This window comes from Chelmon rostratus, chromosome 21 (assembly GCF_017976325.1).
Source record: "Chelmon rostratus isolate fCheRos1 chromosome 21, fCheRos1.pri, whole genome shotgun sequence".
Classification (NCBI taxonomy): Eukaryota; Metazoa; Chordata; class Actinopteri; order Chaetodontiformes; family Chaetodontidae; genus Chelmon; species Chelmon rostratus.
In genome coordinates, this window is record NC_055678.1 from 20,890,759 (window position 1) to 20,918,092 (window position 27,334).

A 27,334-nucleotide genomic window follows, 5' to 3' on the forward strand; every position below is an offset into this window, starting at 1 on the left:
TCCATTAATGAACGTTCATCACTCTTTTCCTCTTTCATGTGTATGACCTCTCTTCCTCCCCCCATTGTTGGCACATGACTTCTGTGTATCTAGCACTTTATTTGGAGGTAAAACTGTGATGAGTCTGGGTAGTAACCATCTGAATTTATTTTCTCTGTCATTGTTGATTCTGATCATCAACATTCAGCTTTCAGTGCTCGGCCTGTTGGACCTTTCTTTACCAGTGTTGTTGTGTTTCAAAATCTGAGCAGCAACTTTCTTGAGTAACACGGACGAGGGGTCATTGAAGAGGTCATAAAAGTATAACAAAATGAATTAGAATTGCAGAGTGCATTAAAAGCTACAGAAAAAGATAGTAAGTGGACCTTGAGTTAAGATTATTGAATTATTGTTTATTTATTTCCAAATTTCCTAATGGCATTTATCCATCCACTGATTTTTTTGCACATACTGGATGTCAGCACTGGGATTCCTTACATGGCAGGAAGACCTCGGCTCCGTCATATTCAGTGTTTCTACAATGTGTATTGTTGGCCAGAAGAGGGCAGACTGTATCTGACAACCTTGACACATACGCACACACCACAAACTGTGTCCAGAAGGGTCATGAACTACACATGCATTTATTACTGCGAGCAATATTACAACCAAATGAGTCTAAATAAAACAGTGAAACATAGCACTGTAACAAAAATATGATATTTTTTCCCTATAAAACTGCTTTATATCGTATGCTAAGGAGCTCTTAGAACAGATCACTGATCAAAGTAAAATACAATTTAATAATAATAATAATAATAAGTGTGATAGATGTGATTTATTGTTGCGTTTCGGCAGGGCTGTTTTGCACTGACAGCAGAGTTTTTCTCTTCCAGATGTAGTTCCTCACTGGACTGAGCCTGAGAATGAAACACACACATACACAAACATCAGACTGAGAGGGCAAGCAGAGCATGTACTTACTTACTTTCTAATACATCAAACATTTTGTCTAATTTGAGTGCTTCAGTCTCTTTCAGCTCATCGTTTTGGTTTTACTGTAACTTCACCCGCTACACCCCCCGCCCGGCACCAAACAGCACACGGTTAGAGACTAACTGATGAAGATAGTGGAGCATTTGGCAGCTGAAGAGTAGGAATATTGGGAATATTGGGCTTCATCGGTGAACACAAACATGACTCCAACTGAATGATAATGTGGCTCTGTGTCTGCAGGATGTGTCTGTCAACGTTATAATGATCATGTCTGTATTATCAGACACTTTTGATGACCCTCTTTCTTTGCAAAGGAACTTCATCTCAGTACAAACAACTTTATTCCACACTGATTACAACAGTACTCTGACTCTAGGACATGTATTCTGCATTGTGTGTGTCCTCGCAGCATTGTTGAATTTCTATGTTTGACCGTGTACGTCCAAATTAAAGTATTTTTTAAAATGTCATACGTGGGGTATGACATTCACCCTCTTAGTTTTCTAAACATTTTACGGCCTGATTGGAGCCACAAGTCAGAATCCTGGGAAGCTCAAATATCCTTCCCACTCAGTCAGAGAGCTTTTCATATCTTAACCTTCTTCCCTTGTAGCAGTTTGAGATATTGCCTCGATAAAAGCTTTTTAAATAAAACATGTCGTGATGATTATTACCACTGATGCAAAGGAGAGGGAGAAAAGATGGAGGGTATGAAACACCACTTACAAGGACATAAAGTGGAACAGCACAGGCAATCTGCGACAGGCTAAAAACAGATCTCTGTTTCTGGAATATCCTGCTGAATGGAAGGCTGAAAGCACTCAGGGCACGAAATGGAGTTCTTTATTTATCACACAGGTCACAGTAAAAACACCAGGACAGCGAGTGAAAGTACACTGTTGGCCCGGCTCCTATTAAATCTGGGTTCAACTTTAGAAATGTATAAATAAAAATGTATTCACTATTAGCCTGTTAGACTGTTCTGAAGTTGTACTCTTATTTTCTCATGTAATTCCTTGAGCTTTACATCTCATCTCATTGCCAAACTGACTACATATGGACACCAACTATTGTTATATGCCTGTACACTGTGGCAGTACAATAGGGAATGCAAACATATAAGCTTGCAACATAAGGTCATACATTATTCACGGATGTTAAAATCCCATCTGCAATTCATGCATTCCTGCCTGCATTATTAAACTGCTCTGAGTCTGTAGTGACGCTTACAGTGTGTCAAAGGTAACATCCCAGTTATGATGATTTTAGAATGCAATCATGATGTGCTTATGAAGTGCGGTGCTATATGGAGTAGTTTCATAGTCGGTAAATGTCCTAAAACCACAAATAGTTGTTTTTACAGCTCTGTTTGTGCACAGATTAAAGCATGTTAGTACACCTCCCAACAGCTTCAGAGCTGTAGTTTTGATGTTTGGAGCAGTCTAGCTGTTTCCACATCCTGACTCCAGCTCTGTAACTAAAGACATGAGGTTCATGTCAATCTTCTTGTCTCAGTCTCAGAAAGTGAGTGAGTGTATTACATACAACGTTTATTCCTTTAACATTTTGCATATCATTTTCAATTCATGCCTGTCATGACTGCTCTTACATTTGAGCTTCAGTTTTCTTATGTTGACCAGGACTGGATGTTAGGGTCCTAGCTAGTTTACTGCATGTAAACTTCATATAGCATGAACAACATGTTATATGAAGCCATATGTATAATCCAGAAAAGGCTTGCTTTGTTATTATTTTCTGTAAACCCAACTATTGTAGCGGGAAAAAATGAAGGGAACACCTTACTAAATGTGACCTTTGTGTCACTGTTACGTGCCATTTGATCCAGACAAAGTGTAAATATTAGCCTAGGTCATAATAAATGTTCAGTGCATGTCTCTGTAATGTGGTTCATGTGAGGCAGTCTAATAAAGTGGATTGTGTGAACGGTATTATAATAAAGCAAACCTGAGCACAAACACTAAGTGTGGACGACTCATATAGTCTGATTCTATGGACAGACAACGCCCTACTGTGGACAACGAAGGAATCACAAGTCACAGCTCACACCGATGCCGACTGTCCAGCCAACCATCTATCCAAAATCACCTGCTCGTTTTCCTGGACAGCAAGCAGAGACATTTACTGGAAGAAGAGCTGAGTGGAAATTCCTTCTTCCAGTGGAGTGAGAGCATCTGGACAGCTGAACACCTCAATGGTCTTCTGGAAAACAGCATGTTGAAAATACTATTTAAATACATACACACACACACACATACACACAAAGGAGTCACACACTGCCTCACCTCCGTGCCTGTCAGCAGCTCCTCTCTGGATGTGGTGAAGAGCAGCTCATAGAGCCTGTATTTCTGAAACAGACTGCAGCCAACAGAATAGACGAGTAGTTTAATTATTAAAACACAATACAGACTACAGGAGCACAGAGTTATTTTACATATCTTAAATGAGACAAAATCACAATATACTGGCTGTAATTATATATATGTTTTTTTCTGCAGGACATTATTGTGATGGTATCATTCAAAACTCTGAGGTATATTCTATTCATAAATAAAATTCCCATGAAGGGAGGGTAAACTTCTGGGTTTGCAGTGGTGGAAAGTGAGGGCACACACTGCACTCAAGTACTGTACTTAGACACATTCTGTCTCTTTGTCTACGTTTGTCTCCAGCAGGAATGATTACATTAGGCGGAGACTTGAGTAATATCTTTAGCACTTACGACAGTTCATGTGAAAATAGGAAAGCACAGTCACCAACACGACAACTGAATTACAGGGTGTATGGAGGGTGATGCACTCAAAAAGTATAGACTACACAACTGTTCTGAAAATGTTTTGAAAACCTTTTTTTCTGATATTGTGATTTGGGTTTTACCCCTAAATTTTTTCTTGACTTTTAAATGTCAGAGAAGCCAAACTGTTCCATTTGCCCACCTTCTGTATTTCACTAAACGGGCAGCCTTCCAGCATGTTTCTTCAGACTTAACCCCATCAACATGTCCACCACACACACAGTCAGAGTTAGCCTTAAGAGCTGTCTGTCAGCTTCATATACCATATGCCATCTGTGTGTTGCAAGTGAACAGTGATCATCAGGACCTCTTTCTGTGACCACCTGCATTATGTGGGATAATGACTCAGCCATTAAGGGGTACAAATGGGGTCCTTATGTGCAAACCCTGGACCATATGTTTGATATGTGTTGTTACCCATGTAGGTTAAATATTGGTTAGTGTCATCCAAAGATCAGTGGTGTGTCACACTACCATAACCCACATGGGCCCACACAGAGGATGGACCAGCATACCACTGATCCATGCTGGGCCCACAGGGACATGCTGGGTGGGATTTACAGGAAGTATGCATTTGTACCCTTCCAGGCATCTCTGCGTGAGTCATACACACAGTTTGGAAAAATCCACATACTGTATAAAACCTTGATCCTAAAGTTAGGACACTGTGTTAAACACAGACAAAATGAATGCAACAACTTGCTAATGCTATTTGACAAATACTCAGCTGAAAACGGTACAAAGACAATATATTTAATGTTTGAAAAGTTGGGACAGGAGCAACAACAGACTGGGAAAGATGTGGAACGCTCCAAAAACACCTGTTTTGATCATTCTACAGGTAAACAGGTTGATTGGTAACAGGTGATAGCATCATGACTGGGTATGAAAGGAGCATCTCAGTCGTTCACAAGCGAGGATGGAGCGAGGTTCACCACTTTGTGAACACATGACTGTATAAAGGATGTTACTACATGTGCTTAGGAACACTTCATAAGACCATTGTGAGTAACAATTCATTTGCAAATGACTGCATTCTGTTTTTTATTTTCATTTTACACAAATCCCAAATATTCTGGGATCAGGGTTGTAGATCTTACCTGAGAATATAAGAGCATTTTCATACCTGTTTCTGACGTAACTTATGAGTGCAGTGGCTTCTTCTCTGTCGAGAAGTGAAGTGGTGTCTGCCTCTGAAGTGGAGCTCTGACAGGCAGCAGCTAAGGCCTTAGCAAACTCCATCAAGTTCTCCACTAAAGTCATCTGTTTCTCTGGAATGTGGCAATAAAGCACAAGTTAGTGCTGCAACTCTGATATATTTGACAGTGTACGTAGTTATATCATGCATTCACCAGCTGTGTTAGTTTACTAGTTTTCTGCATTGTGGCAACACATTTTATGGATCAAGTACTCATTTTTTAACGCAGTAAACTTGCATGTTTTGTACTTTTTCATCTCATATTCACTGAAATATCAGAAGAAAGGAACATCTTCACACCTGCTGTAAATTCATACATTATCCCTGCATTCAAAAGCCCTGAATGAGCTCATACACATGAGAGATTTAGAGTGTTCTGGTGACACTGTATCTGACGGACAGCCTTATGGTAAATGAACTGGATTTATATAGCGCTTCTCTGGTCATGTAATTCAGCATGTTGCCAAAGGACACTTCCACAGAGAACTCTGAGTAGGATCTCTGCCCCACAGGCAGGTGGAGATCAAACCACCGCCCTTCTGATCAGTGGATTACTCGCTCTACCTCCTGAGCCACAGCCGCTCCTTCCTATGCTATTGTATACATAGCCTGGGTAACCATTCATTTTCATACAGTATGAACATCTATTGTCACACTCTTCTTCATCTGAACTGCAGTCACCTCTTGTCCCCCTCCCTCTCTCTCTGTGTGGTGTGTGATTGCCTGAATGGGCACAGGTGAGCCTCTCCACCTGCATCCTGTCCTGTAATCAAGACTCCTACAAAGACTCTGCTCCACCACATCCACCCTGCCAGAATGTAGTAGTACTCAGTCACTCTGTGGTTTCAGACTGTCTGTGATATATGCCAATCCTCCCCTGCCTAATCCTTTCTCTTGTCCCTGTAGTCCCTCTGCTCTGCTCTTAGAATAAATGTCAAAGACGAAGAGGAACTGTTAATTAAGACCACGTAGTGCTCATGCTCAAGACTGTTGGCTTAACCAAGAATACAGTCCATCACAATGGTCAAGACATGAGTAGACAAAGAAAAGGATGATTTGTTCTAGCTTCTGGAAAGATAAGAGGTGGTGTAGTGTGGCAGTGTGTGTTCACTGAAAATAAGACGAGTGAATTACTCTGCCTGCTACCCTCTTTCTTTGTGTCCTCCCCACCTTTTATGTTGCCCAGTAGCATGTGTAGCACAGCCATGGTGAAGGAGGTCTGCATGGGGGTGAAGTTGGCCTCTTTTGCCCACCAGAAACCACAGACATAGAAATCCAGCAAAGCAGCTTCCTTCATGCAGGTCTGATGGTTCCTGAAGTCCAGAATCTCCTTTAATTCCCTACAGGCAACAAGAGCAGGTAATGTTAGAGTCACTTTAATGCTGATGAAACATCGGGGCCACAAGGCAGACTTTACATTCAGCAGGTGTTTTAGAAGCTGAGTCCAGTAGTTCTCAGTATGTTTAAATTTGATACCTTTGGCAAACAAAAACATAAAGACATCATCTCTCATGTCATTTCTGACAGTTCGCTATGGAGAAGAACTTAAAATACAAAAGTTGGGAAATCAAATTTAGTAGGTTTTAATTTAATGGTTAATAGAATATAGTAAAATACAAATAATAAAAAATCAGTCATGACAGTTAACTTGTGTGTAATTTAGGGATCTCAAACACTACAGTATCCTAGTTTAAGTCATTAAAACCATGCTGACAGGTTCCCTGTCAGGAGCTCAGAACCTCAGTGTCCACATGGAGGGACAGGGTCTTCAGCTGCACCCATAAAACAATACAGGACAACTAATCATATAATGAATACAGCAAGAATAAAGAGCGAGACTCGAAGCCTTCGTCTGTCATTCAGCCCTCTGGTTAAAGAGGCCTGGCTGTAAAATGAAGCTTTAAACTAGCCACAGCCACAGTACACCGCCATAGCTACTCATGCTATCCTGAACTAAAGCGTTGTTTCTATGGAAACAGCGCAGCTAGCAGCTAGCTGCTAGCGGCGCAGATCCGTGCGGCTGACGCTACTCACGCCTGAAGCTCTCCCGCGCTTCTCTCCAGCAGGTCCTGGGTGAGTCGGGGGGGCAGCGCGGCCCACTGGAGGAAGACGCTGTCCTGTTTCTGACGAGGCGGGAACAAAAAACACGCTCGACTTCAGAAAAATAAGCAAACACACAACACGTCAAACGCGTTTTCTGAGCACAACGATCAGCTGTTACCTTTCCTTTAGGCTGTTCTTTCTTTTCACGACGCGTCGCTCCTCCGGACATGTTGACGCTGGCGTCGTTGCCTCGCAACACCCCCGCCGTGTCAAGTTACTTTATTTTCTCTTTAAACCGACACCGTCTTCTCATTCGAGTACTTCCGTTGGACCCCTTTAAAGAATGAATCATTCTGGGAGTTAAAATAATTATTAGAATTATTTGTGTGCTCAGGTTTTTAAGGCAGATTAATCTAACTTTTATTCCATGTTTTATGTATTACAATTCCATGTCAAAGTAAAGTAATGCTACTTTTGTTGGTTTGTACAAACAGCAAACTGCAGTTTAGACTTGTTTGTTTGTATGCTTTTATTGTGAAGGTATAATCATTTGTGTTGTGGCCAGCTACTTGATCATTCTCTCCTTGTACAGTGATGTAGCAGGGAAGGTAAACAAAGTGAACAATTATCAGTTAACACTGTGACCACGTGCACAGAGATGGTATCTATATGAATTCAGCTTTCATAATTTAACATGAATTCACATATTTACATGATCTGATCTGATCCACATTTTAGTCCATTACACAGACACAGCGTCATATTAAACAGTGCTACAAGCCATTTTCATTACAGTTCATTCTCCCTAAATTTGGTTTGCATCTTTCCTTGCTTCTCATGGTTATAATCCATTTTTTTATGTAGCCCTGTCTAGAAATTATATTTACATACAACCAATTTGCAGCAAATACATTTGAAGGAAACACAATGCTGACCAAACTGTGTTTTCTCTTAACATGAGGAATTGGTAATTAAGTTCCGCTACCTGTCAAGTCGCAAAAATGTTGATAGGCTACTGAATCAGTATAACGTTCACTGACAACGTAGCCTATTTCATTTTTTTCTGGCTGAGATAGACAATCTTGCAAAAACTAAATCTACTCATAGCGACTATACGGCCATATTCAACTTAATGGTTGTTAGGCACAGGAACACCTGATTGAGGCAAGTAGCAACCTCCAGGGCTGTCAAAAGCTGCAATTCCTTGAATGGCCACTTGAGACTGGGTCCAAAAGCAAGCCAATCCCCATAGACCCCCATCTTAAAATCATATTTACAGCCTAGTACAAAAACAGTTGATGCTTAACTTAGCATCCTCCATATTAGCTTACAGATGTAGAGAAATAAAGTCACTAACACCTGATGGAACCATTGTATGTGATCCTATTTTTCTGTCCTGTGAGCTGATTAAGTCTAGTTTTGGAAGTCCTAAACAATTGTCCCATTGGACTGTTGGTTAGTTAGTCTGTCCTCTGCATTATCTTCAACAATAAGGAAAAAAAAAAACTTTTCAGGAAACAACATTTTAACACCAGAAAAGCTCCTGCAGTCATCCTTTTCTCCAAACATTTGATGGCCAAGTTAGAGTCAACCAAGTCTAAATAAATACACAAAATGCAACTATTTCACATCCATGAATTATACTGAACCAATAATGGACAATGACTGATTTACTAAACTTCTTTAGTCTATAAAAGCCACTGATCTGCTGGGGGGGGGGGGGGACAAGTGATTACAAATGTGTGCTGTGCAGCCAAACATTGTGCAAAGTCAGATAACTTTATCATATATTTCAATGAAGATCCTGAAACCTCCAAAGACACCAGACATGTCAGGCTGAGTTTTGGGAAAATTCCAGTCTAATCATCATATGGCTTCAACAAGGAGCTGGAAATACCTGATACAGAATATATGAGTTACTGTCACGTGCTGTGGAATAAGATGATTTTATATTGTGAAAGTATTCAGATTTCAGAGGATTGACATAGTCAAATCGTTTATATTGATCTGCTGCATAATCCTTCAAGCCTGCAGCCTCACAGCCTGCACAACACTGCAGAAGCCATTTCTTTTTTAAAACAAAACAAACAAAAAAAATCGCATGTCTTCCAGTTTCAATCTGGCTTATTTTGAATTTTACTATGGTTTATCTAATTTTATCAAATTTTATGTAATGTCTGTAAAACTGTCCATGATGTGTGTGCAATAATAATAATAATAATAACTTTCACTGGGTTATTACTAAGTGATGGCATTGAAAAGACTCAGTTATTTCCAAAAACAACTGGCTTGGCAAACATTACTCAGACAGGAAGAAACAGCCTGTGTCGGGGTGTATTTCAGAGGCAGATTAAGCCACAGTTGGTGCTCTGGTGAGTCTCTCTGACAGCAGGACGGCGTATGACGGCTGAGTCAAAACAAACCACAGTGTGTGTGTGTGTTCATGGTAATGCAGGAACATGTCATCCAGGCCAACAGTGTGGCTCACTCTTTGGATAATGATGAAGCTCTATGGCACAGAGGAAGATATATCAGGCGTTGATACACACATAATACTTGTTAGTAGGATACATTCATTATTGGTTTGGGATTTGTTGAAAAATAGAGAGCAGATCATCAGACTCATTCCTCACAAAAAAACGGTGAATGCAGCTCATTTTTAGACCTCAGGCTTGTTTCAGTGCAGGTCACATCAATTCAGTCAAAGACTGCATGTCCCTGCAGGCAAGTGACATATCATCAAGATGGAGCAACACTACAGTAAACAGAGAAAACACAGTAGTCCAGGAGGTTGCTGGAGGCGTGCCTTCGCTCCTTTCCCCCCCCTCTCTGTAACACTGAACTCTTTCAGAGCTTCCACATACAACTCTGCCAGAGCTCTCCCAGCGAGCCTCACAAAGCCGGAGACGTGCATCATGTTCTTCAAGTTCGTTTGTGCTGTGGTGACCAGGTCTCTCTTTATCCTCATCTCTCTCATAGGGGTGTGGAGAGTGGTGTGGGTGAAGAACAATGGACTCTACTGGTTTCTTACCATCCTTTACCTGCCTCTGGTGGCTGAGATGATCCTGACCCTGAGAAGAAGGAGGGGAAACGATTACAAATGGTATGAGCTTCTGTAATCAGATTCATTATCACAGGACACACTTGTGTATAATATCTAGCTACAATGTAACTGGCTGGTTGTAAAGGCCAGTAAAAAGGATGGAATTTAATATTACAACAATATTTCCGTTCCCTACAGGTTTTCTCCAGCTATCTTCCTCTTCCTCATCAGTATTATCCCGTCAATATGGATTTTAGAGCTTCACCACCAGGAGAACAAATCCACTGACTCAATGGTATCGTGCATGTAGTCCATTTTATCAGATTCCCTTCTATTCTGAGAGCTTCATAACTATAATGCAGGATTAATTGGACATTCTCAGTGTGTCTGCCTCTCTCATTGCAGTGTGAAAAACTTGACTCCAGTGAAAATATTAAGAGTCTTTTCATACTCTGGAGGAACTCCACCAATGGCAGTGAGCCACCAGAGGTAGGTTGAAGGTTGTTGTCATTTTCCAAAATGCATCTTTAGTTCAAATTATTAAAAAAAAACTTCAGAGATTAGGTCCAGTTTAAATTATTTTAACCACATTTTAATTTCTAATAATTACATGAATAGATTTCAGCAGTGTCTGATTGTTTGGCTGTGGGGGGTTGTGGTCTGGATATAAGTCACATTCAGAATTAGAGCTTAAGGTTCAAAAGTAGTCAGAAATAGACACATTAAAAGCAGTTTCCCTCAATGTCTGTAATCATTTTGTGTAAATTAGGAAACATTTACACAAAATGTTTCAGGTTGAGAAATATGAGCATTTGGGAGCTTTTCAGCTCAGGTAGGACAATCATAATCATATTCCGAAACAATGTTCCTTCATTGAAAGTCACAGAATGATAAACATCTTGGTTTTGCTGGGATCCTCTTCGCAGTTTGTTCTGCATTTTTGCTTTTCCATGTCCTCACATGTCTAGACAGCGGGGCTCCTTTCCTGCTCACTGCTTGGTAATACTGGTTCACCTCAAAGAGGCTGTTGTAATGCTGCTGGTGTTTTTTCCCCTTATAACCCGAGCACATTCACAGAGCTGACTGCTTTTAATGAAAGGACCCACCCTCAATAAAAACAATTACAAGCTGGACATGAAGAGTCTGCTCTGTATATATACAGCACCAGTCAAAGTTTGCACACGCCTTCCCATCTGAGTGCTTCTTTTTTTATTATTTTCTACATTGTACATAAATACTGACAACATCAAACCTATAAAATAACACATGTGGAATCATGTAGTAAACAAAGCACAATATGTTATATATTTTAGAATCTTTAAAATAGCCACCGTTTGCCTTGATGAAAGCTTTGCACACTGTTTGCATGATCTCAGCTTCATTAAGTGATCACCTGGAATAGCTTTCAGTCAACAGGTGAGCCTTGTCATTTTTTTGCCTTTTTAATACATTTGAGAGAATCAGTTGTGTTGTGCAGAGGTACTGTTAGTATACAGTAAATAGCCGTTCTCAGCTATTGTAGTAATCTGTATTAGGACAACAGCTGAATGCGTATTCACAAACACTGTTGACTGGCTCTCATGAGGACCGCCCCAGGAGAGGAAGACCAAGTTACCTCTGCTGCAGAGGATAAATTCATTTCAGTTACCAGCCTCAGAAATGTCCAGACTCATTTCAACATCAACTGTTCGGAGGAGACTGCGTGAATCAGACCTTCATGGTCCAAATGCTGCAAAAAATCCACGACTGAGGGAGATCAGCTAGAAGAAGAGAACAGCTTGGGCCGATGAACACAAGGAATGGACAGCAGTCCAGTGGAAAGCTGCTTTGGTCTAATGAGTCCAAATTTGAGATTTTTGGTTGAACCACTGTGTCTTTGTGAGACGCACAGAAGGTGATTGGATGGTCTCTGCATGTCTGGTTCCCACCGTGAAGCTTGGGGGAGGACGTGTGATGGTGCGGGGGGGGCATTGATGGTACAATGTTATCCCAGCCTTACTAGCCCGCATCTCCCCAGACACACCAGTTGGATACCTGCGTAACCTAACATGGACGTTGTCCAACTTGTGTCGAAATAAGAACCCGTGTCCAAGTTTGTCACTGCTCACACAGCCTCCCTTTGAGTCTGAAAGTCTCCATTTCTGAGCTGTTCTACCAGAGGCTGTTGGTCATTTATTAAATATTCAAGGCACACTGAACCAGCATGGCGACCACAGCATCCTGCAGCGACATGCCATCCCATCCGGTTTGTGCTTAGTGGGACCAACATTTGTTTGTCGACAGGACAATGAGCCAAAACCCCTCCAGGCTGTTTAAGGGCTATTTGACCAAGAAGGAGAGTGATGGAGTGCTGCGCCAGATGACCTGGCCTCCACAGTCACCCGACCTGAACCCAGTGGAGATGAGTTTGGGATGAGTTGGACCGCAGAGTGAAGGAAAAGCAGCCAACAAGTGTTCAGCATATGTGGGAACTTCGTCAAGAGTGTTGGAAAAGCAGTTCAGGTGACTTCCTCATGAAGCTGGTTTAGAGAATGCAAATAGCGCACAAAGCTGACATTAAAGCAAAAGGTTTGAAGAAGCTCAAATATAAAACAGATTTTGCTTTGATTTATACTTTTTGTTTACTGCACTATTTCATGTGTTCTTTCATAGTTTTGATGTGAATCAATCTAGAAAATAATGAAATAAAGAAAAAGCATTGATTGAGAAGGTGCGTCCAAACCTTTCATGGTACTGTATAGATTTAACTTTCACCAACATATAAAACCCTTTTTTTAAACGTAGATTAAAAATGAAACCATATTTTCATGAAAACCACATGGCTTTCATCAATGAACACATATAAAATTGACTGACTGCACTGTATGTATGTCCTGCATATCTTAAGAAGCATTCAGCTGATCTACTTCACACTTGGCGGCTGTATTGCTGGGACCCCTTGAGACGCGACGCATTCAATATTTATAAACTCCAATTAAGAAGCAACCTTCTTGTTTGTGCAGTGGCGGGGGCAGGGCTTCAGGGCTTTTAAGATACTGCCAATGCAAACCGAATGCTTCCTACTGCTGCATCTTAAAAGAATTTACCTGGTTAGATGAAGAGCTACAGGTGACAGGTGATGTAACCAGCTCCTTTCACTGCGCCCTGCTGTCTGCAGACTCGCTGTGTGCAGCATAAAATCAGATCACAACTGCTCACAGAATAATCAAAAAAAAATTAAATGTTTTTAAAAAAAACATTTAAATGACAACTGTTTGTTTTACTGCCCTTGTAAGAATTGCAACTTTAACCCTCTCTCTCAATGGCGCTGGTTAAACCTAATGAGGTCTCTGCTAATTTGACTTTTAATGTTGACATTCTGATAAACCTCTGCAGTAGTTAACTTAATGTTACTAAGCTACGGTTACATAAATAATGTTCATTCATTCATTCATTCAATTCACTGTTACATCTGGATAAAAAAGTTCCAATTGTTTAATTTAATTTTAGACATTTTGAATACCTACATAAATTGATCTTACTTTTCATGTAAGTAGCGTGTCTTTGGCTTAAATTCAAAGCAAAGATAGGAATAATGATTATTGTCATTAATAATTCACATGTGACACACGTTTTGGAAGCACCTTGCCAAACTGGTGGCGTATTGTATTAAATACTGAGAACAAAGAGTAAAAAAGATAGAAAATTGGTGGTGCATCCATGCATTTAAATCTGTGGGTCTGGACCTGCAGCATCAAGACAGCCCAGTCTCACACCAAAGCCTGTAATAGACCCGCTCGTCTACCCGAGCACAGCCTGCCAGTGTGATGGTTTGCCTCACCTAGGTGTGAAAATTAAGGTGCAGCAGGGGGCGATAATGATTGGACTGAAGGACAAATGCTGTATAAGGGCAACAAAGTCCAGGAGGTTGGAGTAGGTGGTGACTCTCACACAATGGTTCAATATCAGTATGTCAGTATTGATTGTTTTGAAGAAGCAGTTATATTAAGCCAAACCATGAACCTAAGTTTTGGTGCCTTAACGTAGCCAGAATGGCACTGTCACAGGAAATGTTTCTCAGCCAGCTTTATGTTGGAAGTGTCACCACGCTGCACGTGTATTATTGCTAACTTGACTGTGGAATGAAAAGGTGTTGTTTTCATGCCAAGGTGATGTAAAACTCGTCACAGGTTGACGATACTGAGAAAACTGTAATGAGCAATACTGGAGGCCAAGCAATCAGCCCCTCCTGAACAGGCATGCTTTGAATGAGCACTGCGTACTGTGCTTTTAAAACTGAGGTTTGTAACTGTTTTGGAAGGCACTAACAAATTATGATGTCTTCCCAACAATGGGTTCAGATCTGAAGATATGATAATAATGTTTGGAATAGGTGTCAGTAGATTTTTGACCCTTAGAGAGGACCAGGTAGCTGTTTCCTCCTGCTTTCCAGTCCCAATGCTACATTAGGCTAACCACGTCCTAACTCCAGCTCCATGCTCAATACAAAGGCATACAACTGATCTTCTCATCTCAATCATGGAAAGAGAGCCAATAAACGCATTTCCCAAAATGTTGAACTATTCCTTTGAAGCATGTGAAGGTCTGGTTTTCACTGACCTTCAGGGGTTGAACTTCTCACCTTGCTGTAGCGATGCAGAGGCGTACTCTCAGGTGTGTCAGCACACTGTGACATCACTGATGCTGGATGAAACATTCAACTAGTCAGTGCAGAGAAGTGCTGCTTTACTGAAAGGTGCTCTTTGATGCAGTGCCTCCTGTGGTTTCTGAAGAATCTTTACTTTCTTACATACATACTTTTCCAGGTGGCTAGTAACATGTGACAAGGAGAACAGATGAGTAATAAAAACATTTTTTAGGAACATTTTGACATTCCTTTTTGAAAACATACTTTTACTTTTTATTTCAGTATGTAAGCAAATATGGTTGGATAAAACAGTTGTGCTGGGCTTCTTTTGCTATGCACAGGTCCCCCCCCATTTATTCTGTAGGCTTACTCTACTTCATTCAACAACAGGCTGCTTCCATGCTATTTCCATAATAATTCTTTATGACGTAAAGATCATGTCCGTAGGTGCTTTAGGAATAATCATATTGTACTGGATGCCTGTGCTGTTGGAGAAGGCAAATCATCTGCAGCATCCTTCCTATCAAAGCAAGTGGTTTGGTTGGCTACAAATTCACATCAAGATAGCAACAGGTCCAGGATTGTATTAATGCATTACTGAAGTAAGAACCTGGCTCACCTCAAATTTCCTCCAATTAAACAGTGACAAAAGTGAGGTTCTTCTCATCGGCACTAAATCAACACTATCCAAAACAGACAGCTTTTCTATTTAAATTGACAATTCCTCTATCTGCTCCTCCCCACGGGTTAAGAGTCTGGGTGTCATCCTCGACAGCACTCTTGTCTTTCAAATTGCACATTAATAATGTTATCCGGTCTACTTACTTCCACCTATGCAACATTAATCGCCTTCACGGATGTAATACTTATTATTCCAGAAAGACATGGTGCAGGGTAATGGACAAAATTAAGACTAGTGAGAAGTCGTTGGAGGCCATATCCTTGCCAAAACGAGTGACTGATCTAGCCAATGGTAAAACAGTCTATTACCAATAAGCCATTCTATTAGCATAGAATAAGCAGAGAAGAGACTTTAGACTTGGCTCTGACTCTTAACCAGAGACTTGAGACTTGACTTGGACTTGCATAAAATGACTTGTGGCCTGCACACAGTAAACAGTATTAAAGCACAAACTAATTTGTAGTTTGAGTTGTTTATTGACTGAGTAGTCTATACTTTTACTTCAGTAGGTTTGTCAAATTGTATTTATTACTTTTACTTGAGCAGTTTCTTAAGGGAGTAATGGTGCTCTTAGGTGAGTAAAGATTTTCAGTACTCCACCCACCACTGTACTGTTCTCTTGGGTCACCTGACTGGCTTCATACTTGACAAGAAACCTTATTAGAACAACACTATACAGTATGTTACTGCTGATGTTTGAGAGGTATAATCTGTGATTGGTGTATATGAAACCTTCTTAGCCTGTAAACTGGCTGACCCTGCTGTGCCTCTCTCTTTCACTTCTCTCCATGTCTCACACTACACAAGGGGGTCCCTCTGTCCTCAGTGTGTGCCAACGACTGGATCCTGGCTTTACACCAAATCCTGCTCATTTTGCTGATCTTGGGGAAGTGGCTGCTGCCGGCCGCTGGAGAGCTGACTAGGGACCAGCTCTCCCAGTTACTGCTCATCTTTGTGGGCACAGCTGCTGACATACTGGAGTTCACCTCTGAAACACTGTCTGACATTAAGTGAGTAAGAGGGGACAAGGAGGGGGGAGGGGAGGAAGGAAGAAATTGTCATATTGAACTTGTTGTCTGATAAAACAGTTGAAAGTAAAAGTGTGTGTGTGTGTGTGTGTGTGTGTGTGTGTGTGTGACAGTGACAGCAGTCCAGCCATGGTCTACATTATTCTGGCTGTGTGGACCTGGAGCATGCTGCAGTTTCCACTGCATCTCTCAGGTATAGTACAATTCTTTCTGTCATCAAGCTTTTGCTTTTACACATCTACACATGCACACTGAGTGCTACACAGCTGCATTTGTGCTAATGGGGATCTAGGTACTGTGTTGCACAGATCCCAAAAGCCTACATTTAGCAGCCCAGGAATCTTGGGAACTACATTCATATTTGATGATTCCACAGCTCATTGACGTCCAACGTTCAGTATCACTGCAGGAAGTAATGTCGTCTGGGTAGATCTGACTTTCTGCTGGAGACAGGACTTGTTTTGATGGCCTAACTTTAATCATACATTCACCAGAGTTTATCACCACAACCACAATTTCCCAATCCTTGACATCCCTTACCCTACAGTAGCTGCCAGCAGATATTGTGAAAAACAATTCAAAACATTGGCTTTGGACATAAAAAAAAGGCCTTGAGCTTAATTTGGGGTTTTGCAGAACCATCCAATATCAGTGTTCTGCCTGGTGAAGATGTTGCTTGGTATTGTACGGTTCCAAAAAGGCAAACAATTTACGATAAAATGCTTTACACCTTACAATCCTTATTTATTTACCATTTTGGATTACAATGCCACAAGAAGCATTTAGAAATGTGTAAATTACATCCATTCTCTCTATCATTAGCTGTCAGTGTAATTTAGCCTCACACATGTCATTTGGTGGTATAAAACTTGGAAGGATTATCCTTACATTACTTTAAAGCTGCAGTAATCAGTGTTGTGACAAGCCCGGAGGCACGAGGTTTTCTGGACTCAAAATACAGACTCAGACACCACAGCGAGGTTTCAAAATAAAAGAATGATTTATTTAACAAAAGGATCATTCAACGTATGGCAGAAAAGTTCAAACAAAAGACGCTAAGGATAATTTGGCAGAATAATCTAAACTCAAAAAGGGCTCAATCGGCTGAAACAAAGTAACAACAAAAACAACTAGAAAATACCAATAATCAACAAGAACTTACTCACCAAAAAACACTATGAACAACGGAAAGACAAGGATCAAGGAAGCTGGAGAAATCACAGCTGGGTACAAGGACATGGCACGAGACAATCTGGCACAGGACAAAGGGACTATACATACATGAGGTAACAATGAACAGGTGGAGACAATTAGGGTGGGGTAGACAATCCGACAGGCGGGAAACACACCGGGAAGTCAAGGGGCCTGAAACGAGAGGAGAGTTAGGTTTCACAATCAAACAGGAAGTGTAAGACACAGCATGACGCTTGTGAACAAAAACACTTAACAGATCTGACGAGACATGACATGTTGTTGTACGAGCTATGGATCAAATGACCGGGTTCAGTCCATCTCTGCGGTTCCCCTCAGCTCTATGGAGCCTTTTATCGTTTTCCAGTCCACAAACCTCACTCTCATAAGCCCCTTTTCTAGCATGATGTCAGTGAAAAGCCTCTGATGACCCCGCTGTACACTACCTGCCCAGCACCAAACACTAGACGGACACAGTTAGTGACAAGCTGGCGAGCAAAGTGGAGCATTTAGCAGCTAGGGTAGTAGTAACAAGAGCCAGATATTTTTCTCAGGAGTTGGTGGAGACCAAAAACAGATCGAAGAGGAGGGTGAATATTGGACTTGTGTACATTCAGCAGGAGCTACAGCACTTTCAGTACAGCAACTGACTACGAGGGGGTTTAAACCTGACTCTGGGCCCTGGGGAAGGCTTGGGTCACTCTGGCTATGCATTGTGACCAGGGAAGGATCCACCTAGCAAATGTTTCCAAACAGGGGGATCCCTTCTGTGGCGTATCAAACAGTGATTAAGAGATAACATGTCAGACATCTTTCCTGCATTACACCTGAGCTAATGCAGTTTATGTTAATCCTCTTGTCTCAACAGTAATTGGTGCATCCTCAGATGACCTCTCAGAACCTGCCCCCTCCCTCCTCTCTCACCTCAGGACTGATATCTGGAGCACTGTGGAAGCTTTGTTTATCCAGGACGGGCCTTTCCTGGTGGTCCGTCTCACTGTCATGATCTACTTCAACGTGGTGCACCAGATGCTGATCTTCTTCGCCATTAAAAACTTCCTGGTTGTCATTCTCAACATCTACCGGCTCTCTGTCCTCGTCTGTGACAAGACGTCCTGAGTTTGGATCAGTGAAGAAAGCTACAGTAATGATGTTACTGTGTGCTCCACTGTGATTTGAATGTCACTCTCTTGTGTATCTGCAACATTGTCCAAAGCAGTAGTCCAGTTTTCTATGAAAGGCCATCCGCACAGTTTCTGTCAGTAAAGCACAGTATCTATATCACAATAACAACCCTACTTATGATGTGACAATAGAAAATGGTAACTTGTGCAGAGTTATTGCTTAAAAATCTCAACCAGAAAACCCTGACCTCATGTGTTAGTCCCGATGAAGAAATATTTCCTGTACAGACATCACAAACTAGCTGAATAAATTAGTCTCTGCATTGGAGTTATGGTGTTTCACTCTTAGATGCGGAAGTGCAAAGTAAAAGCCTTTTTAGGTTCTACTGAAAAACCTAGACACAACTGGAAACATAAAAAGCAGCATCAAAAGAGAAGTCCTGATTAGTGAAATGGGAGTGGAGACTAATGTAATCAAATGGAGACTAGTTTATGATAAAACCTGGCTTTATGGAGGGTTCTGCAAGTGAACTGCAAGTGTTCACTGTCGTTCAAACTAAAACACAGGGCGACTAGTTTAGAGCTTGACTGACATTCATCACATCATGACTCTGTTATTACCTTCACATTATGATTTCCTGCACTAACTGATGATGACAATGAGCTTTCAAAGCCCAAACAAAGGCTTGGTAGTTAACAGGTGAACACCTGTGGCATAAGGAACAAGATACATGACCTGAATAATTTGATGTTTGCTCATTCCATTCATACAGTGTCAGTATCTGAGACTCATTTAGATTCATACATTCATGGTTCAACATTGCTCTGAAATGGGACTTTGTCTCACGTCTTCCTTTATGAAGTTGTTGTTTTTGTCTTAAGTCTATTTCTGTGCATGAAGCCTTTGTTCGATTCATGTGTCAGAATAACAAAACTACATCTTTGAATGAGGACTGACAGGAAACTCGTTGGGGCTGTGCTCTGGGGTTTAATAGCAGCCTTTGATGTCACAGACCACAGGATCCTAATTACCAGGACGTAATGTGGTTTTTCCAGGCCTGTCTCCTAGAAATGACATTCATTTGGGAGTTGCTTGTGTCATCTTTTATTTTTTAGTTTTTAGAAATGTACTGTATGTTGTTAAAAAAGGACGGTGCAGTTATGTATGGTGACGACTCAACTTCGTTCATTGTGTCACAATGCATTGTTCTTGTTTCTACTGTGAAACTAACATTCAAGTCCAACCCTTCCACACGATTGTTATGTCGCTGGTGTCGCTGGACTGTCTCAAATGGGGCTATGGCACCGAAGAGCCAGATGTTTTCCTCAGGAGCTGACGGAGAACAAACCAGAGATGGAAAAAAACATCCTCAGGTGTAAATAAATAAATGCTAATGTTGCTCCGTGTAGGCTTGATGTGTAATTTGGAAACTGTTTGCTTGCACATTTGGCACATCAACCTCTTAAGGTGATGATACGTCAATGTTGCGTTGCTCCGCTTGGCCTCAAAGGGCATAAAATCCTAACAACAACAATAAAAAAACATCAGTTGATGAAGCTTGATCACAACAATCGTTTGTTAGGCTGAATGCATCCACAGACAGTTTAGGCAGTTTAACTTTGATTAATACATCTAATGGTGGGTTAAGCAATTCTTACCTTAAGTACATGCAGCAGTATCACAATATACAATACTCAGTGTAGGTAAAAGTATATCAAATGTACTTTAACTGTAAGAAGTGAAAGTACTCATTATGCAGAACAGCTGGTCAAAGGTTAGTTTTATACTGTTGGGTAGTTTAGTCTCTTACATGCTTCTTATTTTTTTGGTCATGCGGTATGCTTTTATCAATACTATAAAATCTTAACATCAGTGGCGGAAAAAGTATTCAGATGCTTTACTTGATGAAAGTAGAATCAAGATCAGAATCAACTTTATTGGCTAAGTACGTGCACACATAGAAGGAACCTACAGTTCCTAAAAGTAGGCTCCGTTACAAGAAAAAGCCCTGCATTCAAAAGGTTACTCAATTAAAAATACAGTGGTGTCGTCACAAAAACGTGGCCTACATTAAGCACCAAAAGTCAAAGTATTCATCATGCAGACACAGTTCATAATATATAGGCCAGAATAAAATATATTATTTAATGTTGTAGTTTGTCAACGTGTCGCCAATTTTAAATAATTTCTACTACTTATACTTGCAAAGCTCCATATTTTATAAGCTACTCATATATTTTGCTTGGAAAACTTTCATCTGAAAAGTAATTAGTAACTAAAGCTGTCCTATGAATGTAGTGGAGTTCAAATGTATTGAAATCATTTGAAATGAACAGAGTGAAGCAGACCCGAAGTGGCATAAAAAAGTAACTAAACTTCGTGCTTAAGAGCAGCACTTGAGTAAATGCACTTTGTTTTTCTACCACTGCTTCTTTTACAAAGTAACATTTAACCGCCAGATGTTTATCGTGTATAGCTTACTTCTATATTTTTATCTCACTATTTTTTATTATTTCTCTTTTTTTCGTATATTGTTAGTTGGTATTTTGTATTGTATTTTTGCCTTCTTACTTGAAAGTTGTTCTTTTTTGCCTTTGTGTTTCCACCCTTTGAGCTGCTGGAAATGTAAATTTCTCTTTGGAGATTAATAAAGTATCTATCTATCTATCTATCTATCTATCTATCTATCTATCTATCTATCTATCTAAACCACAGCTGTCCAATAACTGTGGTGTAATAATCTGATCTGATGTTCACTCTGTCAGACAGAGAAACGCTCATGCTCTACACTGACCCCTCAGCCCACCTCATGTGTGCCTCTTTCTAAAGCCTGCGTTTCATAATTAGTCATCCTCAAAAAAAATGGTTGCCATAGCTGCCACAACCTGCTGCCGCGTGATCGTCAGCTGAAACGTCACATCCGCCTCCGCCTCACGTGCCGCCCGCTCTGTATTTAACAGGCTCTCCCCGCCCTTTGTCGCTACGTAACATGCGGCACATCGTCCCAGGCGGCCGCAGCGCAGCCCCGATCCGCACCGACCTGGATTGAGGAGGGTCCGAGAGGAGGAGGCAGCACCGCAGGTAACTCAGCTCCCCGCTGCTCGTGAAATATCGGTCATATTTATCATCAGATCATCTCTCTGTCTGTTTGATCCCTCACCGGCTCTGCTCTGATGGACATATTTGGAGAACAGGTGAATCATTTCCCTGCTCAAAATCCGTCAGAGCGCAAACGCTCAGTGAAATCCTGTTAACAGCCACGTCTCCTCACTGAACACAGCCCACCCCCACCGTGACCCTGACCACTCTTTTCTCCTGCCTGTCGTCCCTCTACAACATAACGTCATTTTCAAACAGTCTTGATCCATCCTGAACGCGATCTCCCCCCCCCCGCCCACTCTCGTGTGTCATCCAGAGCCGGGAACGGATGAAGGTGTAGGCTGGTTTCTAACGACACGGCGGCATCCTCCGCTTTGACTCCCGGTCAGCCCAGATGGAGTCCGGACCGCCAGGCCGAGGCTGCCCGTCAGCGCTGCTCCTGGAGCGGCCGAGCTGGTGGAACAGCACCGGCCTGCTGGACCTCCTGTGATCCGATCATCGCGCCTGGACTGCTGGAGGAGGAGCACCGACCCCGTTAGAGATTCTCATCCTGTATACATGGAGCCGGAGGGCGCCGGGTAGGGGGGGCAGCTGGGGCCCCGGAGAGACCAGAGCTTCGCACCTGAAGTGTAACTCCACTAAGGCTAATGGTAAGATGCTTTTACAACTTATCAACGATGGTGTCACACCTGATGTGTTAGCAGAATGTGACTGAAGTGTGGATTACATGCTGCATGATAAATCCACAGGGGGGCCCCATGTAAAAATGGGCCCCCACTGACCTCCCAGTCTCTCCAACCATTTGTCCATTACTTATTAATGATGTAATGGGGAAGTTCCAGTAGTTTCTGGTCACATTGTTTAGTAAGATGCACATGTAAACACGGCGTGAAGTGAAATCATTTATTAAAACAAGCTCTTTACTCAGACCCCCAAAAAGTTTACTGACACAGGTGCTGCCTTAATTAAAGGGGACCTGCGGTGATTTTACGTATGCAGAGCAGCCTACTAACCACATCAATCACAGCATCAGTTTCACGTTTGGCCTTGACCCAGACTAGGAGCTAAGAGTCAAGATATTTCCGTGTCGTGTCAACAACTACTGGATGGTTTGAGTGGAACTTTGAGCAGATATCCACGGTGCCCACCGGATGTATCCTGAAGGCTTTGGTTCCGCCATGAGGTTGACGTGATGTTTTTAGTGCCTCTACAGTGATTGGAAGAAGTCCAGCTTGTCCAGTACTTCAGTTTAGGACTAAATACCTGCAGAAGTGATGACGTCCCCATCACCCTCAGCTCAGCTTTGATTTGTGTTTATAGCAAATTAGCACATGCTAGCATGCTAATATGCTAAGTGTTAACACCATGCCTGCTTAACATCAACATGTTAATGTTGTCAAATTAGCACAAACTCATCTCCATACAGTGAACCTGGAGCCTTCTGGTTAAGTAAGGGTCACTAGCGAGCTTGGCCTGTCATCCAGCCTTGTCTTAGCAACCATTGTTGGTGTTCTCTCCCTGTTTGGGTCATTTTTCATTACATTTAACTATCCTTGGTTCTCTATTTTTAGAAAATCAATATCTGCATGCTGGGTTTGTGGAGGTTTTTCACTGAGCCGTTACAGATGATGTCCCCTTGTTAGGAAACAGATGTAGTGGGATTCATAGTTGTGATTCTGACAACGGATGTGGCTGGATTCAAAATGAATCACGCTTTGGGGTAGATGACATCAGTTAGTTCAAGAATGTCTTGATCAGGCTGAATGCATCCAGCATAGCAGCTCAGGACAGTCCTGATACTAACGAAATGTGTCTCATACACTCAAGATCGATAATCCTCAAGGGCGCTCGATTTATCTCGTACGTCTCACAGAAATGTAAACAGCAGGAAAAAAATAAAAGAGTGGGAAGACAATATAAGAAATAAATGCTTATTTATTTTTTTTGTCTTGCAACTTGTATTTGGAGTCTTTGACACTTGTAAGACAGCAGAAAGCTCTGATGGTCTAAATTTAGATTCAGAACAAAAGAATCCTAATTACAGAATCTTACCTCGTGACGCAGCGCGTGGCCGGTCAGCTGAGATAAGTGCAGTGTAGTGCGCACAGATCTCCGCTGCTGCGCATGCATGCCTGTATTTTTTCATTTTGCGGGATCTGCAAAGGATTTAATCAGTCATGCTCTGTCTAATAGATGGGTTGTTCAGCGGAGCGTGCCGAGGGAGCATGCTGTCCCGGAGTGAGAGAGAGACGAGAGGGGGAAGACGTGACAGTGTCTCTAAAATGCAAGGCCTTGGAACACAAAGGAAAAGCGAGTTGACGCTGTCGTAAAGACGGAGCCAAGTTAGCTCTTGATTCCTGCCTCCACAGGAATCTTCAGCTTGAATTATGCACATGCAGGAGTGCGTTCCACTGAGAGAGAGGACAAGGCTTAACTGTTGTCTGAAGGCACGTTTTGCCGTTCAACACAGAGGGAATGCTAGAACCGTCCAGGAGATGCACATCGCTGACTGTATATGAGTCACTTTCTCTACGCCTCCTCCACATCCCTGCCTCCACAGCTTGTCATTTGAGCTTGGCCAAACAACATTAAATGCGAGTGCAGTGATTCCCATTTCATTAAATGTATTTGTCGGTTTGGATTTGCCATCACCCGAGAGGACTTAAACAGTCCTTTGAAATGAAGCAATAAAAAGGAATAGTTTAATATTTTTAAGAATATTGTTTATTCAGTTTCTTTCTGAGAGAGATTAGAATGTCATGGATGTGTGCCACCGTTTTGGACTGACATCCTGAAGGGAGGCATCACCTGGCATCGCCATGAGCTCAGAATGGCTTTGTGTCGACTGTGTAACAATTTCACCAAAGAAGAGAAAGAAAGAAGTGAATTCTTTCTGAATCTCTGCAGTTGATTCCTCTGGAGCTGTGATTTCTGTGTTTTCCTCCATGTAAATGTGTGATGGCAGATGTTGATTGTCTGTGTGTCTGTCACTCAGGGGGGAGTGATCGTGGCAATGTGCCGAAGGGATGTCATGTTCATACACTGCGATGCAAATGGACAGATCGGAGCTTTGGATGTGAGGATTCCCAGAGATTTGGGTGTGGGGTTTGAGACATCAGCCCTTTTTCCAGCAGCAGCTGTTCACTGAAAAAGCTCTGAGAAACTGTGCAAGCTAGCTGGATCATTTAGCAGCTGAAGAGCCAGACATTTTTCACGGGAGTTGGTGACCAAATGTAGGGTTGTAGGACAGGCTTTCATAATGGCCAGTCAAAGCAGCTCATCCGGTGTCTGGCTGGGAGTGCAGTCGGGTTCCCGAAAAGAAAACTGTTCTTGTTTGAGTGTCATAGAAGACGAACATACAGTTTCCTGAGCAAGGCCTGATAATGTGCCTTTTGTTACTTTGACTTCATATTTCAGGAGACACTGAAATCCCTGTTACCATGTTTTACATGTTTAATGATGTGCACCGAGTTATTTTAAGACAATGATGTCAGTGCAGTTATTCAACTACAGTAAGCAGTAGTACAAAGACCTTCCCTGTCTAAATCTGAGCTGAGAGGGTTTGCAAGCAATGCAAGCAATATAATTATAATAATTTAGATTAACATTACATGACTGTACATTTACACGACACTACAATGCACAGGGGGTTATTTTTCCGGCCAGTGTGCTAGATCCTGGGACCATGTCAGGAGATTTCATTAATGCACTCATATTGAAAGAGGCGTGAGTAATTGTGCAGGGCTTTGGAAACATGCAGCTCTTCCCAACCTCCAGCAGCAAGTCTGCAGGCATCATGTAGTCACTGTGGCCAGCATGAGTGAGGCTGGATGTTATGAATTCTGATGGTTCATGGCAGTGTTGTTGGTAGCCGCACTGGCTGTGTGCAGAGAGGAAATGGAATTATTTTCTTTAACAAGCATTCTTGCAGCTCATAGAGCTACAGGTTCAGCTATTTGAGTTAATGAAGGAATAAGCCAACATTTTGGGGAATGCACGCTCCTGTTGAGAGTGAGATGAAAATATATATAAATACTGTGTGTTAAATTTGAAACTAGAGTCAGTGCATGGTTAGCTTAGCATAAACACTGGAAATGGGTGTAATCAGCCTGACTCTAGCTCAAAGATGCACCATCCAACACCTCTGAAGCTCAATGATGAACACATGTTGTACAGAAACATGGTGAGCTTTGGAGGTGTTGGTCGGTGTATTTTTGAACTGATCGGACTAGCACCTTCCCGAGCTTCCAGTCTTAATGCTAGCTAGGCTAACCAAATCCTGACTTTGGCGATGCACACAGAGACATGTGATTGAAAGAAAAGATTGTATATTTCTCAAAATGCATTTAAACTGAATAACATAGGCAGACAAATGCGCCAGGTTCTGATTGGTTTAGATATGGTCTATCTAAAGTAGTTGTAGTTATAATTATCTTTTTTTATAATATCAAATTTTTGTGCCTCTAATTATTGTGTTCTAATTGTAAACTTCTGTCATTCTGTAGGATTTGAAGAGAGTGCTGTCCTTCCCACCATACCCCGGTAGTTACCTGCATCCTGTGGTGTACGCCTGCACAGCAGTCATGCTGCTCTGTCTGCTCGTCTCCATCATGACATATATTGTCCACCACAGGTGAGAAAGACATTTAATAAGGGACAGTTTCACATTTTAAGAGTCTATTTAAATACCATTTTTACAGCGGTCGGCCTCAGTAAGCTCCAAAATGCTTCTAGGATCGTCTAACAGCGTGTGAAACACTCTCTCTGACGGTGGAATCGGCAGGGATGGCATCTGACAGTTTTCAGAACTTATAGCACATACAATCCAGTGGTAATACTCACTTTATGCAGGGAATGGCCAGACAACTTCCACACACCTTCTTTGCTTTTCATAGGAGCAACTGAGTGCAACATGAATGCCTTTTAGGAGAGACTGCCTGAAAGTTGTGAAGTCATCCCTATTTGTATGATCTAGCAGGCTTGGGAACACTTCAGCCTTTACACATGGTCAAATAACACGTCAATTTGTGAGCATAGTCAGATCTTAAAGTTCTTCTTGATCATACTGGGCCTGCAGTGATAGCCCACCACGCTGTCAGAGGTGTAGTTATAGTAATATTTTTGAAGCAGTTATGGTGTGCTATGGAGGTTAATGAATGGCAGGGTCTACAGTAACCTGTCATAATGTTGAACTTATTGTTATACATGAGTGGTTATTAGTAGTAGTATTTAGCATCAACAAATTAGACACCGATAAACAAAGACCCTTTTCTTTTTGCAAGAAGATTTAACAAAAAAAACCTTCTTTGGGGTGTTACGGGACTTGGGAATCACCACGCAGTCTATTAAAAATGCGCAACATTATTGCTAATCTCATACCACGTTAGTTTAACTGGACTGCGTGTGCCACAGGCTGATCACCTTTTTCAGCCACCCATATGTAGAAAGCAGCCCGCACTTTCATCTCAGAACTGGAGCTAGCCTGTTTATCAATCATAGCCCATATTTCTA

General features: G+C 41.7%; 2 protein-coding genes across 2 annotated transcripts; one reads left to right on the top strand and one right to left on the bottom strand.

Annotated features, from left to right (window-relative positions):
* Nucleotides 1–511: 511 nt before the first annotated feature.
* On the bottom strand, nt 512–7,279 carry cabcoco1 (ciliary associated calcium binding coiled-coil 1). The gene is made up of 7 exons (XM_041963257.1): nt 7,207–7,279; nt 7,020–7,108; nt 6,156–6,325; nt 4,914–5,058; nt 3,279–3,351; nt 3,082–3,195; nt 512–899 (listed from the first exon to the last, which is right to left on the bottom strand). Exons 1-6 carry the CDS (start codon nt 7,255–7,257, stop codon nt 3,115–3,117), a joined length of 609 nt encoding a protein of 202 aa, XP_041819191.1. The 5' UTR covers nt 7,258–7,279; the 3' UTR covers nt 512–899; nt 3,082–3,114.
* A 2,618-nt stretch (nt 7,280–9,897) lies between these two features.
* tmem26b (transmembrane protein 26b) lies at nt 9,898–20,260 on the top strand. The gene is made up of 6 exons (XM_041963455.1): nt 9,898–10,131; nt 10,270–10,366; nt 10,477–10,560; nt 16,188–16,390; nt 16,522–16,601; nt 18,468–20,260. The coding sequence occupies exons 1-6, from the start codon at nt 9,944–9,946 to the stop codon at nt 18,716–18,718; spliced, it is 903 nt and encodes a 300-aa protein (XP_041819389.1). The 5' UTR covers nt 9,898–9,943; the 3' UTR covers nt 18,719–20,260.
* The last annotated feature ends 7,074 nt before the right edge of the window (nt 20,261–27,334 follow it).

What these genes read in the sequence shown, in the direction of transcription:
- tmem26b (XM_041963455.1), top strand. Translation starts at nt 9,944, where the DNA reads ATGTTCTTCAAGTTCGTTTGTGCTGTGGTGACCAGGTCTCTCTTTATC. An exon ending in ACAAATCCACTGACTCAATG is followed by an intron (nt 10,367 to 10,476) that starts GTATCGTGCATG and finishes CTCTCATTGCAG; the next exon opens with TGTGAAAAACTTGACTCCAG. An exon ending in GTTTCCACTGCATCTCTCAG is followed by an intron (nt 16,602 to 18,467) that starts GTATAGTACAAT and finishes TTGTCTCAACAG; the next exon opens with TAATTGGTGCATCCTCAGAT.
- cabcoco1 (XM_041963257.1), bottom strand. Translation starts at nt 7,257, where the DNA reads ATGTCCGGAGGAGCGACGCGTCGTGAAAAGAAAGAACAGCCTAAAGGA. An exon ending in AAGAACAGCCTAAAGGAAAG is followed by an intron (nt 7,109 to 7,206) that starts GTAACAGCTGAT and finishes CCGCCTCGTCAG; the next exon opens with AAACAGGACAGCGTCTTCCT. An exon ending in ATAAGTTACGTCAGAAACAG is followed by an intron (nt 3,352 to 4,913) that starts GTATGAAAATGC and finishes TGTTGGCTGCAG; the next exon opens with TCTGTTTCAGAAATACAGGC.